Genomic DNA, 16937 nt, shown 5'->3' on the forward strand with positions numbered 1-16937 from the left:
TGTTTGACTTTTATGCAAAAAATTTAACCTCAGCACCAAGACTTGAAGCAGTTGTATCCTCTTTCCTGCTATTTCCACTCCCATGCACCATTTACAGTTCTCTAGAACACCATTAATCAGCATTAGAATGGGGCACTGAGGAACCCTACCAAAACAGAGATGACTGAAGTAATTACTGCAATCCATTAACTCTCTGAGCAGGCTGAGTGAATCACACCAATATGTCCAGCTTTACAACTGCTAACATAAGGACAGTTGTTACACTGGTAACAACTACTGTGTCTTGTATAGCTGCCAACACTGAACTGAAGACTGGATCTTTTTGCACTTCCCTTTGCTATAATGAACACTAGCAAAAGAGCTCTGAAATGTATTTAGAATTCAACTATATAAGGCCAGGAAAAGACAGAATTTTTGATGAACAGCACAGGGAGGGAGGTGGATAGGGAAAACACACAAACACCAGACAGCTGTTAGGCAGAAATAATTTTTGCCACTGTCATTCTATTTTTGTCATTCAGCTGAATATAGAAGGCCTAGCAAGGTGATAAGCTTCTTGAGCATGAAGTTTTGTGTTTCCCCAGAAAAAGGTGATTACAATTAGCATAGATGGACAGCCAGAAATACACAGAGATGCAAGTATGATTTTGCTGTTGCACGATTGTCAGGTTTACTGACATCAAACCAGTACAGAATCAAGTCTCTCTCCCCCTTCCATTCCCCAAAGTGTGTCTCCAAGATGAGAAGGGGCCCAGTCCTTCTATCTGCAGCTTTATCTAGCTTCTGTCTATTGATAATGTTGAGTACTGAAACAGGAAGAAAGCAAGTCATCACAATGAATACTGACAAAAAGTACTATTTTCTAGACAGCACTTCGGAAGCTCCAAAATACTGAAAGCACTCCCATCATGTTTTCATTATGGCAACACAGTATCTTCAGTTCTTCCCAAATTCTAGCTGATACTCCCTCTTCAATTAGTCCCAGAGATTTGAGACATTATGTACTTCAAGGACTTTTGGGAGTGAAGAAGGGTCTTCTCAGTACAGAGAGAGGACAAAATGACATACACTTTCTGTGTGTTTGCAATGTGTTTTTCCAATAAAAATGCACCAGCATTTGCGAATGTCTTCAGTTGTTAGGGAAGTTTTATTATAAATGATAAAGTAACCAAACCACAGCTAAAAAAGAGCAGCTTTACTAAGAACTGCAGTATCTCTTAAGATGTGCTTGTACAAGTTAACTTTTCTACCTATTCCTCTGATGAAATGAGCCTGAATACAGTATAACAGGCTAAGTCTTACACATTTCTACAGTGTTATCTTCTGTTTAAGAGTAGTTGAATATTCTCTGACTTCCTCAGGTCCAAGGCATTCTTTTAATCTCACCCTTTATTGGTCAACTGCCTTATCACATTCATAACAAAAATTCATAATCACACCATAGGCTAGTATTTTGTAGATCCCAGTACCCATCAGGCAAACTCAAAACCCAGCAGTAAAGCAGAACCAGGTTACTATAAATCAAACATCTGTAGTAACAGCTTCAGTCCTGAACTTCACAAGAATTTATGTGAATGTCTTTTTTTACTCCTTTTCTAAAAGACTGAATAATAAAATCCAGATGGCACAGGAATCCTTAGTTAGTCTTCACCAGTCTGAATAGCTTTTTATTTGAACACATTTTTTTCTTTTTCCCCTATATTGCTGTGAGCCCAACAATTACTTTTATTTTAAACAAACATCAAGAAAATCTGGATGATAGTTCTGGAAACTCCTCTCCCACCAGTGAGAGAACTGGAAATACAGAGAATCAATATTCTCAAGACAAGTCTATAGGCGTGTGCTAGACATGACTAAACACTCACCTGAAACAGGTGGGTAGGTTGCTAAACAATGAACACGTGTTCCTCTCCCAGGAGATGCTCACCACTTTACAAGACCATGGTACTGAAATCAAGGAGGATGAGAAATGGGGGTGGGGGCGGTAAGGGCAGGGCAAGGAGAGAAGTCTCCACATTTTCAGTTTTGTTTTCAGGTCTTGAGGGAAGGATTTTCTTAAACTGCCATTAGAATGGGAGCAAAAAAAAGAAAGTGCAAAAGACTGGATACCAAATGAAGCTCAGCACAGAAACAGAGCACTGTACCAGAGAAGACAGGCACCAAGATTTATCTCTTTTCTGCAAGCACTCACAATGAAGCACAGTGCAGCTGCTAGTTCATTCACCCCCAGCAATGGGCTTCGCCTCAAAGGCTTCAATTAAATACATCATTAACATTTCACTCCATGGAGAATCAGGTAAGGCAGCAGAACCGTATATATTTTTACCAAGTGATCAGATTCTGCATTCATTCATGCTCCATAGTCATTAAAAGTCTCGGTACAAAGGATTTTGTTGCACTTAAAAAAGCCTTGCCAACTGGCAATGTGTTTGTTCACAGGATACCCAAGCTTCAAGCAGCCACCACTGGAATGGTATTTAGAAGACTTCAGAATCTGGAGTAGTAAATAGCCTTCTTTTACTTCTCAGCTATTAGATGGACTGCAGCTGAATTTTTAGTTAAAAAGCAGAAAAAGAGTCATTTTTGCTTTTCAGCAAGAGAAGGAAGAAAGTAGCTAAGAGCATTTGTTCTGCCTTAAATACAATTCTTTAAAATGCTGGTTACAGAGGCACAGGAGATTTGATAATTCCTGACAGCCGGGATCTATAACATCCAGGTTGATGCTGAATAGCCTCAGCTTCCCCTTCCCCACAGAAGACAGTATCATTTAAAAAATGTCAAGGTGTTTCTTTAAGTATGGGGCAGCATTTAACAGTTACCTCAGTACTCACCTAAAGGTACCCCTCTCCACATCCTGGCCACTTAGTCGGACATGGATCCCTTCTTTCAGAAAAGAACCAAAAGCCATGTATTCTGCTAAGGCCCAGTCAACAACCCTGTTCTTGGTCATTTCCAAGCGGGCTCTCAAAATCCGAGAGAGTCCTACAGTGGAATAAAGATCAGAAATCAATGGACCTACTTCAGAGATATCGTATATTCACATTACATTCACCATTCTCATTCCCCACTGGCTAAGGTAAACACAGATTCTAACAGGGTCTACATACTGTTTTTCTAGAACTGAACTGCTAGCAAAGTAAGATAACTTGTTTCCCAGGCAAAGGGTTGCATAATGTTCATACCTTGTTTTAGAAGAAGAAAATAAGATTGGCTGTATCAGAAACTACTGAGGACAATTAAAAAAAACTCACGGTGAAATACTTCTTGAAGATTTATTTTCACATCTCTAACACCAAGTACTGTTTTATGAAAGAACTGAAAATATCAGCTATCAGGTTTGTGATTTTTTCTTCTCTCTCTCATTTTTTTCTTGGCATTTGTCTTATTGGACTTCTGGAGATGTTACAAAGAGAAACAGGCCAGATTAATCAATACTATGAATGTCATATAAATAGGAAATTGTAGCAGCTGCCAACAGATTTTCAGTTGGTAGCCAAAAGCTGGGGTTTTTTTTACAGTGAAGATTTTATAACTTGGTAAGCCAGAACACAAGTTGCAACACTGTGACTTTTAAAGGGAATAAAACTTCAAAGCTGCACACAGGTGCTTCCAGCTTTGAGGCTATAAGCCTAATGTATTCGGTGTCACTTGACACCATCTTACTTTCACATCTGCACTGATGCTGATAGAAATAGGATGGGAACTGTCCTATTTGTTATCTTCCCATACTTCCCTTTGTTACTTTCTTCATTTTTACAAAAATCACCCTGCTTTCTTTCCATATAAAACTATTCTCTCATCAAAATTATTGCATTTTAAGTAAAAAACCCAAAATCTTGAAAATTTTCTCTTTAGAATTTACTAAACATTTGATAAAACAAAGTAATCTTCCAATTGTTTGTTGAAAGACTGTGAGATATTAAGCTGTTTTGTTCTCGTAGGACGAAGGATGACGTACATCAAAGGTGCTCTTCCCCTTCTAATTCTCCCAAAATTTTCTCTTTTATGGCTTTTTAAACTGCATGAAAGAATCTAGCAGACCAAAGTCTGCGTTGAACCATAAACCTATCTTATATACTGGCAAGTGTTACTTAGTGTCAATGGTTAATCAAGTTACTAAAGAGAGACTGTCTGACCTTTCTAATTAGAATGTCTAATATTAAATTTTATTGGCTGACTATAATTTCAAATTTATCCATGCCACAAAGTGCACAAATGCGTAGAAGGATTTTAAAGTTCATCTATTAATTGTATCTGCCAACAAGCTTGCAGTTGATAACTAGGAATGCCCTATCATCATTACATGTAACAGTGTTTAATTGCCCCAAAGGAACACAAACACATAGAACATGTACAGCAGACACACTTTATTCCTTGATATTCCTATGACTCTGGAGAAGAAAGATTAGCTAGAGATTTCGCCCAGAAAATAAAGCTCTTTCTCCTGATATTAAGTACATTCCCTACCAGTCAACAAAAGAAAAAAGATCCCTAAACATAGTCTCCATGTTTCCCCATGGAATGAACATGTTATTGCTCCCTGTAGCTGCTAGACTTCAACCTCACCAAGGAGTAGAAGAATTAACTCGGAACTTTCACATAGTGCCAGGCACTCCCCAGTGAGACAGGCACATTTAACCCCTTACTGTAATAGGTGCCAAATTCAGAATTGAATCTCTTCAGACTAAAAGCTAAGACTTTTTGAGGAAACACTAGATTTGTGCTATCATCAACGCTAACTGGTAAGTTGAAAGAAAAACTGTGTCTGAATTCGCCCACATAGTCCATTCAGCTGTACTGAAATTAAGTTTATAGTATATCAGCAATGTTGACAGGTCTGAAAAGACCCAGCTATATTCCCAAGCAGAAAGTAATCTAACTACAAGAAAAGTGTCATAAGTGGACCTCAAATTACCACTGGTTTTAGCATTTTAAAAAAAAAAAACAAACCACCATTAACAGTGCTTCCCGAGATGGGTGCCTTACTTCCCAGTAAGTCCCACAAACGTGCTGCATATAGGCAGCATTTTCTACAAGGACTTGAAGAATGAAAGGAGGTATTAATTTAATGTTACAAATAGACTTTTACCTCCCTCAGAGGAAAATCTATTTTCATGAAGTAGAGAACAGTAGTGGCATGATACGGAAAGAACATTATGCTGAGAACAAGCAGCAGGACCTTATCTGTCACATTCTCCTTGCCGATAGGGTACAAGAGTTAAAATAAAAGTCACAGGCATTTTCCTCTTTGGGAAATGACCCAACAGCAACTCGTGTGCAGAAATATAAAATCTGCCACTAGGAGAAACAAAGACTCCAGCTGACCTGCATGTATTTTGAAGTCTTTGACTGGCACTGAACTAGCTACATTGCCAATGTGAGTCAGCAGGTCTTCCGAAATGCCAGTTGGAGGACAAGACATGCTCTTGGGTTCTCCATCCACGTTAAAGAATCCTGGAAGTAAAAGATTTTGTGAGCAGTTCAAGGACTGATTAAGAGATACCTACGCTACCTACAATTTCTTTAAAAACTCACAACTCTTAAAAGACATTCTAAGCAGCAGCCTAAACCTACTTCTTCACCTTTCAATGGGAGACACAATCATTTTCATTGTCTGCATGGCAACAGAACTTGATCGTACAGGCACACAATGATCTGTTTTGTTTCTGCTTTCACTCCCTGTGAAGTCCAACGATGTGGGCAGAGGCAGCCAATAAAAGGCACATGGCACCTCATTCTCTCAAAAAAAAAAACCCCAAAACCCCCAAAAAACACACCAAAAAAACCCCCAAAGAACAGGAGCCCAAGACATACTCCTTCTTCTTGAAGGCACAGTTAACCTTACAGGAAAACCATTTCTCTGATGAACCGAAAAGATGTCTTTTTCAAAGTCACACCTTACTTTGCATACTTTTTAAGAAAAGCACCTCTTTCAAGTTGATCTGGCAGAACATTTTATTTACTATTAACAGGGTCAAACCAGAGGTCACATATTTTATTTTAAAGGAACACTGTCTGATGAAAACCACTTAAGAGTCCTAGAATAGGGACTCAGAATAAAAGTACAATAATATTAACACTAGGATAAGTGAAAGGACACTTCTTACCAGGCCAAGGTGAATCAAGCCAGTGCTTGATATGTAGGATCTTGTTATCCTTAGATCTAGTATATGCTTCTTCACATATTCTATCATACTTTGCAATTTCTTCCTGTAGAACAAAAATTTTCTTCTTGAAACAGATAAACGTAACACCTGTGTATCTTACAAATTATACCTACTGCTCAGTATGATAAAAACAGTTATTTAACTCCAGAAGAAAATTTAGTTACTATTATGCAAACAATTTCATTTTAGCTAGGATCAAATTGCCTCTAGAAACACGCTTACCCACATTACTCTAAATAAATTATTTAGTTTTATCCTGGTTTCAGCTGGGATAGAGTTAATTTTCTTCCTAGTAGCAGGCATAGTGCTGTGTTTTGGATTTAGTAGGAGAAGAATGTTGATAACACCCTGATGTTTTAGTTGTTGCTAAGTACTGCTTATGCTAGTCAAGGACTTTTCAGCTTCCCATGCTCTGCCAGGTGCACAAGAAGCTGGGAGGGGGCACAGCCAGAATAATTGATCCAAACTGCCCAAAGGGCTATTCCATACCATATGGCGTCATGCTCAGTACACAAACTGGGGGGGGGGGGGGGTGGGGTGGGTGGGGTGGGGTGGTGTTGGCCGGGGAGGAGCAATTGCTGCTCAGGAACTGCCTGGGTATCGGTCGGCAGGTGGTGAGCAATTGCATTGTGCATCATTTGCTTTGTATATTATTATTATTATATTGTTATTATTATCATTACTATTTTCCTTTATTTCAATTATTAAACTGTTCTTATCTCAACCCAGGAGTGTTTCTCACTCTTACTCCTCCAATTCTCTCCCCCATCCCATCGGGGTAGGGGGAGCAAGCGAGCGGCTGCGTGGCGCTTAGTTGCTGGCTGGGGATAAACCACGACAAGTTTATTGGACAGGTGTTACAGAGGAGAGCACCAAGAGCTGAATTTGCAAGCAGTACTCTAGAATGAGACAGAACTGAAAGACCAAATATAATTTACAGTCATACTTCTAAGATCAGCATTATCCAGCTCTCATACTTCAGGATACAGAAGCCACTAAAGGCTAGAAAAGAATCTCCTAGAAAACTAGTCTGGCTAGGAGAGTCCACACTTATCAATGGCAACAGGTACAAAGCCATATTCTGTAGAGGCAGAATGCCTCTACAGTCTTTATGTTTCAATCCAAAACCACACTCAAGTTACTGAGCTAGCTAATCTTTAAAGTAATTAACAGCAATGTTGAGCTCAGTCTGTACAGCAAAACATCCATCCAGGATCCTGGATCCAGTCACCAAAGCCCACGCCACTACTGGCATATTCTTACAACAATTCAGGATAGCTAGTTCTGCATGAGCTGCAATCACTCTTGAGGATAACAGAATGCACCTACACAAACTACTTTTTTGTTGATCTGCAATACTGTGTCACTACATAGTTAGCCACACCTTCTCAGAAGGTCCTTTGTTGCATCTGCACTCTACACATTCACTTTCAAAAAGATTAAAGTAAAGACCTAACCAGCTTAATACAGGCACCAGACTCTACACTTCATCCTTCTGGAATATTTCAAATGATGTCAGAACTTAATTGAATTATTGCAAGAAAATAAAAAGGTTAAATTGATTTTATTGTATTATTGCTGGATACAAGCCTGCCAAGGTTATCAATATGAAGCTACAGTTATACCTGTGAGTATTCAAATACTGTCTTACTGCTGAATCAAGATTCTAGAGATGAAGAAGAACAGGCGACAAATGCCTCCACCTCCAACATTCACATCTGATCACCTTTTACAAGTCTCAGAACAGAAGCAAGTTTTTTCCTGTGCAATATGTATTAATTACTTCACAGCACTTTCAGTCCTTTTGCTACAACAATACCATCTGTTTTACATGAAAATCCAAACCAAATTGAATCAGAAAGTGTCAGAGGGTGAAGACATCACAGTAATGAAAGGAAGGTTTTTAAGCAGACAGCATACAGCATACAGTAACAGTTGTGTCTTCCTACTGACAGCTTCTTAAGTTCCCTTTAACTCTGTTGATGTGTACCTCAAACTCCTGCAGTGTTACAGTCCCATCTGCAATCAGTTTGTCAGCATACTTCTTCAGCACCGGCACCTGCTTATGAATCTGCTTGTACATTAGAGGCTGGGTGAACATTGGTTCATCCATTTCATTGTGCCCTCTCCTACGGTAACAAACCTACAAAGGGAAAGATCGTTTCTGTTGGTAAGGAAAAATATTAAATGAAATCTTTCAATTTCATAGTTTTACAGAGATTTTAGGAGGTTTATGGTACAAAAACATTTACGGATTCTTGTGGGGCTGTTAGTTGTTTGTTTTGGTATTTTTTTAATTAAGAAACTAAAGGCCATTAAAATCAAACTATGTTTCTTGACTGGGTCTTCTAAGCCACAGAAAAATAAGAGAGTAGTACATAATACACAGAATGAAAAGTTAAGAAAACCAAGACTTACCAAGTCAACCACCACATCTTTATTGAATGTGTTTCGCCACTCTGCAGCTACACTGCACACATACATCACTGCTTCAGGGTCATCAGCATTCACATGAAAAATTGGAGCATTGACCACACGAGCAACATCAGTAGGATATGGAGATGAACGGGCCATACGGGGGTCTGTGGTGAAGCCAATCTAGAAATTCCAGAAACTTCCATTAAAATGTGGGCATCTCCCTCTACTTTGTTTTGAACACTTGAGGTTTTCATTTAATAGTCATTTACACAGTAGTAGTATCAGCTTTTCATTTTGGCTAGCTAGCTTATTTTTGCTCCCTTAAAAACAAAACAAAGCAAACCTAATCCAATTAAGTGTTATAAATTAAATGTAGGTGACAAAACATTATCCATTCAGAGTTGCTAGATACTGTGATCATTTCCAGGAACATCCTAACCATTCTAATAAACAGAAGGGACAATGCACCCTGCTAATAACAAGAATAAAAAGAAATACATGAACAACTATTGAGCGACAAATTGATTGGAAAATGCTCTACTTGTTACCTGGTTGTTGACCACAACGTGAATAGTGCCATTCGTGGTGTAGGATGGAAGGTCACTAAGATGAAACGTCTCATAAACCACTCCTTGTCCTGCAAAGGCAGCATCCCCGTGTAATAATATGGACATAACCTAAGAGGGAGGATTATACACACATATCCACACATGTATTAGAAAGCAAAACTGCAATTTAAGGTTCTCAGCAGGATTTCTTTGCTCCATATTTCTGCAGTGCTTATAAAACAAAACTGTATTTTTATAATAAACCATAGACTTGTCAGCATTCTGCTGCCTTTGCTCAGTTCGCAAATGGAAGAAAGTTTTAAGCCTACTTCCTGAAGTTACCCTTGAGGTACCATGTCAAAAGCCTTATCTAGTTCAACAGGTGATATATCCCGTTTGTGAAGGAGGAAGACTCAGTAATACAAAACTACTGGTAAACTATATTTATTAAAAATAGTATTAAAAACTACCAGTAACAGTTACTATATTAAAAAAACGTTTACCTTTTTCCCTGCCGTATCCCCTCGATAAAACTGTTCAGCTTTTGTCTTCCCTTGCACAACAGGATCAACTGCTTCCAAGTGAGAAGGGTTAGCCATCAGGGACAGAGTGATTTTCTTGTTTGTTGCTCGGTTGATCCTCTCATGGTACATTCCCAGATGATATTTTACATCCCCAGATCCCTAACGTGCAAGATGTATTCACAATTCAGGAATGTCATTCATAGCAGCTGCATCCGACTGAATACACCTAAAATTTGTGCTTCAGTCTGAAAAGTGCATCTAGCTAATTGTACATCAGTACGCACTATGGGTTTGACACCATAATTTCAAATTGGAACACTGTTCCTATTTTATTATGTTAGTGTCAACATCCAATATTGGATAAATATTTGCAGAATATTGATACTCAGCTCATTTATATGAAACAAAGAAAGATGCTTGGAGATTACGAACTCAGTCAAATGACCTGGAACTTACTTAGCTACAGTTATTCCTAAGACACCCTGCACATGTTAGAGGCACAGTATAGTCTTTAAATTTGTTAAGAAGTTTCACCAAATAATATTCCTCAAACTAGAAAAGAAGACTACGCATTTCAGCAGCTGATAATGCTATTTTCATAATAACTGTGACCAAAATGACTAAAAACTACCTTGAATGTTGACCTCTGTATATAGGTCTATTGAAGAAGCATCTTACCTCATCAGCTGCTTCAAGTTTGGGATCAAACTGACAGAAGATCTGCTCCAGCTCTTTTCGGATTACGTTAGCCAATACATTCAGCCTACCTCTAAGAAAATTCCAAACACAGTTATGCGTCAAAAATAGTAATAACAGAGTCAACGGCATAAAACTTACAAAATCAGCAAGCCACCTCTATCAGAAATTTGCAAGGAAGAAGTTCACTTCAAACTTTTGAACCTGAAACCCTTCATTCTACCTTTCTCCTCCCGTTGCAAAGTTCCTCCAATGCTCTCCCACAGACATTTTATAACACCTATTTATCCAAGTATGAGCAATGAATTTTGTAGCTATCCAGCAGTTTTAACATGGTGACATTAATAACTAATTAATTCAGGCAGACTGCAAAAGTAAGTTTGATACTATCTCACCAAGCTTTCTCAGTTCTAGACTCTACGCAACGGGATAGATACCATGGCTGCTGCCACATTTGCACGCAGCTTCAAAGTACACTGAAAAGAGTTTCGCTAGCATTTACCTGCGAAGCCTGTGGCCTCTCACTGACAGATATTTGTTATAGTTCTGTGTTCCCATTACTCACTGACTCTTGCTACCCTAGCTTCTCTATATCAACTTCGTTAATAAAATTCTAGAACCCAAAACTTGTCTTAAGAAAACAAGCCCATTTGTTGGGGGGTTTCCATTGACATTACCTATGAGGCATCCCCATTATAACATATTCAATTCCCATTTCACTGGATTTATCAATGATGGTCTTAAGTGCAGGAATCATTACTTCACATCCTTCCAAACCAAATCTCTTTTCGGAAGACCACTTGCGAGCAAGGAAGTCTTCAAATCTTTGCCAAAAAGAAACCCAAAAAAACAAGAGAGAGTGTTTGTATTAAGATAATGTAGAAAATACTTATTGTCAAACATCTTTTAGCAAATGAAATTACATTACACTGTTTTAAAACATCTGTGAATGCATGTTTTTAGGCTTCTGGAAGTAAGCCACAGGGAGGGAGGGAGACATAGGAGAGCATTAAGTCTTCTTTCTCCTCCATTCGAGAAGTATTTACCAGGACTTTGAAACAATTCAGACAGGAGTAAGAGTCTCAACCTCAGATTAAATTCACTTCCCAAGTTAAACTCTGCTCCTTCCCATGTATACAAAATGTATACTGACCACTGGGAAGGCAGAGTAACAGCAAAGAAGTCTCTTCTATGGATTGAAGACAATGCAACAGAGAACCGGTATTTTCTGGAAGTAACGATTAAAAACTTGTAGAAATACAGTTGAAAAGCACGTCCATTTCATAGGTCCTACTCAATGGCAGGGCTCCTCAGATGGTTGTAACAGCTCGTAACGTGCCAAGAACTAGGACACTGGTATCTCTGCCTCAGCTGCAGCAGGAGAAAGATTTCAATCCTTGACAGCTCTATGTTCCTTCATTCTTAAATGCATTTGGGCCAGAGGCGATGCGAGTGGTTAAAAAGTACCTTTTAAGAAACACTGAAAGTATTATATGTTGTAAAGCTCGGAGATAAAAAAGGCAAAGAAAATACATTTTCATGAAAATAACTGTATTGGTTACATCATGTGTGCAATGCCTCGACTCATAACACTGCCATAATCCATTAATACTCAGCTTATTCCTCACTTAGAATGCTGACATATACCTCTTTAGATTGAAGTCCTAAAAGCAGTGAAATGAAGAGTTGCCAAAAGACTCACCTTAGCTCACCCATCGATACCCTTACAATTCAGGCATCTAAGCAACAAGCCAGACCCTCTGCTGAGCTATGCTGCCAGAATTCCTCAGGGAAGTCAGCAGGACTATGCCAGTTTATATAAACTGAAAGTGGGGTCCCATGGGAACAGCAAGTCCTACAGGGCAAAGCAAATTGGTGGCTGTACACGCCGTTTTCCTCCTCTTTGCAGCTGCAAGTTAAGCCAGTATTGGACAAGCAGAAAGTTCATTATTTGAGGCAAACTGCCACTAAGTATGCAGAACTACAGTATTTCACAGTCACATCCTGCAAGTCCCCCACATGCCACTGTGAGTTCACAAGGGCTGGCAGCTCATCCACTGTCACTGCCCGTGTTCAGTACCCAATGAGGAGCAAGTCATGAAAGATGGGTACTCTCAGAAGGGATAATCTAGAAATGCTTGACCCTGCACAGGCTTAAGAAGATGCCCAGATCAGACTACACAATCAGGGTCTAACATGTTTACTAATGCATACACAAAGTAGATCAAAGATATATGATGAGTATTTTACAGGAGGAACAGTTAAAAATGTCCCTTTCAATAACCTATCAGTGAACACCACAAAGGATAAGAAATCCTACTTTAAAATTCAGTTTCAAGTACTTGAATTATGCAGTACTTGGAGTGAACGTTTTTGAAAACGGTATTCTTGGGCAAAATGATGACTATCTGCTTTACAAAGCCACAAATCTCAAGAGCACAACCAGTTTTCCACAAAACCAGATGTTTTCCTTGATCATTTTCAGACACACACACACAAAAAAAAAGCAGGCTAGAAGTAGCTGAATAGAAATTTATGTAAAACTTTTTTCTTTTTCTTCCATTTTCAGCAGACAATTAATTTGGCAGAAGATGAACATTGGGCTCCTTCATGCTACTAGAAACCCCAGATCTTTCCACAGCTTAGACAGGCAGGAATAACAGCACAAATTCTTGTCTCAAGATAAATGGAGATGGTTCATACCGAGGGCTTGTTAAACAAACTTACTCAAGTGCAATATTCATTTGACCATTAAGTGACTTTTTTTATTTCTGTTTAAATGAAACTTTTAACGGGACAAACAATCTTGCTATAATATTGACAAACAAAGCGTGGCAAAAATATCTTTCAACACCTCCAATGAGCACTTAATTTTTAAGTGTTTGAACATAGATGCTTAATCAAAAAAGTGTCTTTATAAATCTCTAACTCTCGTGTTTATCTAAGAATATACAAACTGTTTCAGACTGTAAGAACTGTAATAAATCTTGTGCCTGAAAAGACAGTCTTGTTCTAGGGGTGAGAGGGTAATTCAGTCTCTGGATCACAGTATTTCCATACAGATAGCCACAATGGGAGCAATCAATAAGCTGTTTCCAAACATGCTTTCATATATTGCAGAGACCAAAACACTCCTGCTGCCAGGTCATGCAACAGTACAGCACATGTTGGCATACCTCAAAAAGAAAAGGGCAAAAACAGGACTTGAAATCACATTATGCTTCTTAAATCCAGTTCCATCTTGGCACAGCCTTCGAAAGAGACTGTTAGCATCCCAGCTCATATCAACATTTCACCCATCTAAAAATTCTCCTTGAGCTGACTGTTAGGATGGCTTCCTTTGATCATGTGCTACTAGAAAAATGCACAGTAGACAGAATATAGCAGAAGATCAGCATCCAATGTTGTTCTGACATCTATTTTCTGAAGCAGGTTATGAAGCTTTAACACAGATGCACATCACTAGTCTGTTGAAACAATTTTTTCCCAGTTTATCTCTGCAAGCCAATGAAAACATTGCCAGATATGCCACTAAAGGCTGCACAAGTGTTACAGAACACAACCTGCCTTTTAAGAAAATAGAGTACTAAAAGTCACTACACAGACCCTGACATACCTCACAGCACACACTTTCCTTTGATATTGCAGCCAGGTTAACTACACCCACCTGTACTCCAGATTTCACTTAGACTCTCCACCTCGGCAGCTTACAGACTGCACCAGCTTACACCCAGTAGTGAGAGAGCAGTTTCCCAGCACCACGCCAGCATACCTCATTGAGCGCACCAGCCTTGCCAACAAAGTCCTTTTTTCCTCATTAGTAAACTTCATAACTCCCGGCGTCTCAAACTTCTGCCGGATCCACTGGCACTGCTCCACATCATTGATGAACATAAACTCCAAGCCAATGTGTTGGCAGTAGGTATTCTAGGATGTGAAAACACCAACACAGAAGCTTTAGGAGTCAATGGGCCATGAAGAAACATATGTATTTTTTAAATTATATTTTCTGTATATATTACTCTTCTGAAAGCTATCTTGTCTTCTTCCTCTTCCACTATGTCTTCCCATAGTAATCCTATCAGTGAATAAATTATTTTACTGAATCTAGTTTTGTGCCAGAAAGCTTTGTCTACAAAGTAACATTTCAAAATTTTGAACCTGGAAGATTCTCATTTGGTAATACATTCAAAGTAGGCCAATACACCTGCCTTAAACTGACTGGCCTATTTCACCTAACTCACTACTGTTCTTACAGGCATAATGGAGTCTTTTCTTTAGATGCATCAGCAAAGATTTAGAGTCATTTATCAAAATTTACCCTGTCTTTTTTAAATGTCACCTGAAATCAAGCAATAAAGACAATGAGAAGACAGCTATGAAGCCTCATGCAAATTATCTGGTAACTGTCAAGTCCCAGAAGGCTGGAAATCTGAAAAAGAATCCAAGGAGCTGAGAGCAGAGAAAGGACAGAGAAAAACACAAAGACACTTCAGAAATTTCATGTCCTTGTTGCATTTTTTTAAATTTTCTTTTTCTTACCTTAAAAGGAGTATTTCACCAGAAAAATGTGTCCAAAACCCGTCAACAAAACTAAGACCTATTGTGAGTTTCATTTGAGACAAAACCACTCTGAACACATAGTATGTGCTCTCTACTGCCTCTAAAAAGGAATTTAATGTTAACTTCAATAAAAAAAAAAAAAATCCAAAGCTCTGGAGAGAAGGAGGAAGCCAGAGGGTTATTTCTCTTTGACACAAACCAGTTCCTTGAGGCTCTTAGATTTTGCTATTGATTTTATCCATTTATTTGCACATTACAATTTTAAGGATTACCTCTTGAAAATGGCTGTACAGACATGCTAGAAGCGCAAAAACCAAAAAGCAAATACAGAGCTCAAATACACAACAGAGATGTTGTAGCTTAAAAACTTATCATGCTTCAGCTAAGCCGATGTAATAGTCAAACATGCAAGTCAACACATTCTCTCACACTTGCAACAGGTCAAAGCCATGAACTCTTATATGCTCAATAATTATTTTGTTTTTATTTTTACATTCTTGTAATTCAGTTCCATATTTCATCCTTTAAAATATTTCCTGACCCTTAGCCCTTTTTACTCCAGTGGACTTCATTACCATGCAACAGAAATCTCTACAGCTTCAGTACTCCAAAACCCTGGGAAAAGCACAATTGGGAATATCCAATACTTAGTAACTCAGTAGTTTACAAATTCATTACCATTCCTACTTGCCGTTTTGCTATTTGGAGTTCCCCTCTAATTATATTTATTTCTTCGCGTTATTTTCGCATTATTTTTGCTTTGATGACTTCACGTGGCATAACCATATCACCCGTCAGATAATGAAAATCTAGAAAAAGGACTGGGGATGGAAAACAAGGACCATTGCTATCTACAAGCCACAGCTGGGCTTTCATGAATTTGGTACCCAACCCTCAGATTTTTACTCAGGTAAAAATCTTGCTAAAGCTAGGGCTCCGAGAGCAACCTCTGCATGTTCCGAGTACTGTACGCAAAGGTGTTTTATCTGTGGTAGGAAACTTAAGAGACAAGTTTTAAAGGCTCTACTTTTAGGCAACATCAGCTCTTTACTGAACTAGGGCCCGAATTAGTATTCTACCATATTCACCTCTTTTATACTTATCCCTAATCTATGTATTTCAGCTATCTAGGCAATGAAAGTAATGGTGCTGCCATCCCTAGAAACAGTACAAGGCTTATTTTTAATGTCATTTGAATTCTTTACATGCTCTATTAATAATTGATAAATGATAATTTTTTTTTGTGACCAACAACTGGAGAAAGTTCACTTCTGTTTGGATGGAAACAAACACAAATCAAAAAATGTCCCACTGACCTCCAGCCGTTTGATGATCTCTCGTAAAGAAAGGCTGTTCTCATTTCCTCCTATGAAGGTGGTTGTAGGCAGCTGAAAGACTTTGTCCAAATCTGATTCATGCAAACCATAAAACCCTACATAAGGTACATTGTCAATTTGCAAAGCAGGGCAGGAGACAAAAAGGAAGACAGAATTGTTTTTCAAACCACCATGAACTAAGTTTAATAAAGCAATATTAAAAAAGAAGGTACCAGATTAAAAATTGAAAGTGTGACTATTTTGGAGGCATGCACTAGTACAATGCACTTCAGTCTGGATTTTAAAAAGAAGTGTTTTTATTAAATAGCTATTGTTTGATTAGAACTAGCAAACCATTCTTTCTTAAATGCTCAGATAAAACTGAAATTAAAATCACCCAAACCTTTTCTTATTTTAGCATATATGCCATCAATTCTCCATATTATATCTTGCACTTCACTGTTTAGTAAAATAACTAACTGTAATGACTGGGATTTCTTCCTTGCTCTATCATGAGCAACAAAACCAAAAAACCCCACTTTTCACAGACAGAACCAGTTGGTTGCTAGCATACTAGATTAATTTATACAACATTAATAGACAGACTAAGAGAAAATACAGAACATGTTCAATGTAACGCTGTGCAAACACTGGTAGAACTTCCAAGGTATCTCTATTCATCCTCTTTCTCTTTATAGGGAAGTT

General features: G+C 38.4%; 1 protein-coding gene across 2 annotated transcripts in view; it reads right to left on the reverse strand.

The window, feature by feature from the left end:
• Positions 1-16937, reverse strand: part of OGDHL (oxoglutarate dehydrogenase L) — a 51605-nt gene that overhangs the window by 21055 nt on the left and 13613 nt on the right. The window contains exons 4-14 of one of the 2 annotated variants that reach the window (XM_075717462.1): positions 16233-16348; positions 14126-14280; positions 11031-11177; positions 10336-10426; positions 9637-9816; positions 9134-9262; positions 8586-8765; positions 8158-8310; positions 6108-6210; positions 5326-5454; positions 2832-2982 (exon numbers count right to left, since the gene is read on the reverse strand). In XM_075717462.1, the coding sequence (XP_075573577.1) occupies positions 2832-2982; positions 5326-5454; positions 6108-6210; positions 8158-8310; positions 8586-8765; positions 9134-9262; positions 9637-9816; positions 10336-10426; positions 11031-11177; positions 14126-14280; positions 16233-16348 (1534 nt within the window). Of the gene's footprint in view, positions 1-2831; positions 2983-5325; positions 5455-6107; positions 6211-8157; positions 8311-8585; positions 8766-9133; positions 9263-9636; positions 9817-10335; positions 10427-11030; positions 11178-14125; positions 14281-16232; positions 16349-16937 lie in introns of those variants that run through there. The other variant, XM_075717463.1, reaches the window with a different exon arrangement.

The sequence above is a fragment of the Pelecanus crispus genome, chromosome 10 (genome assembly GCF_030463565.1).
Source record: "Pelecanus crispus isolate bPelCri1 chromosome 10, bPelCri1.pri, whole genome shotgun sequence".
In the NCBI taxonomy this organism is placed as follows: Eukaryota; Metazoa; Chordata; class Aves; order Pelecaniformes; family Pelecanidae; genus Pelecanus; species Pelecanus crispus.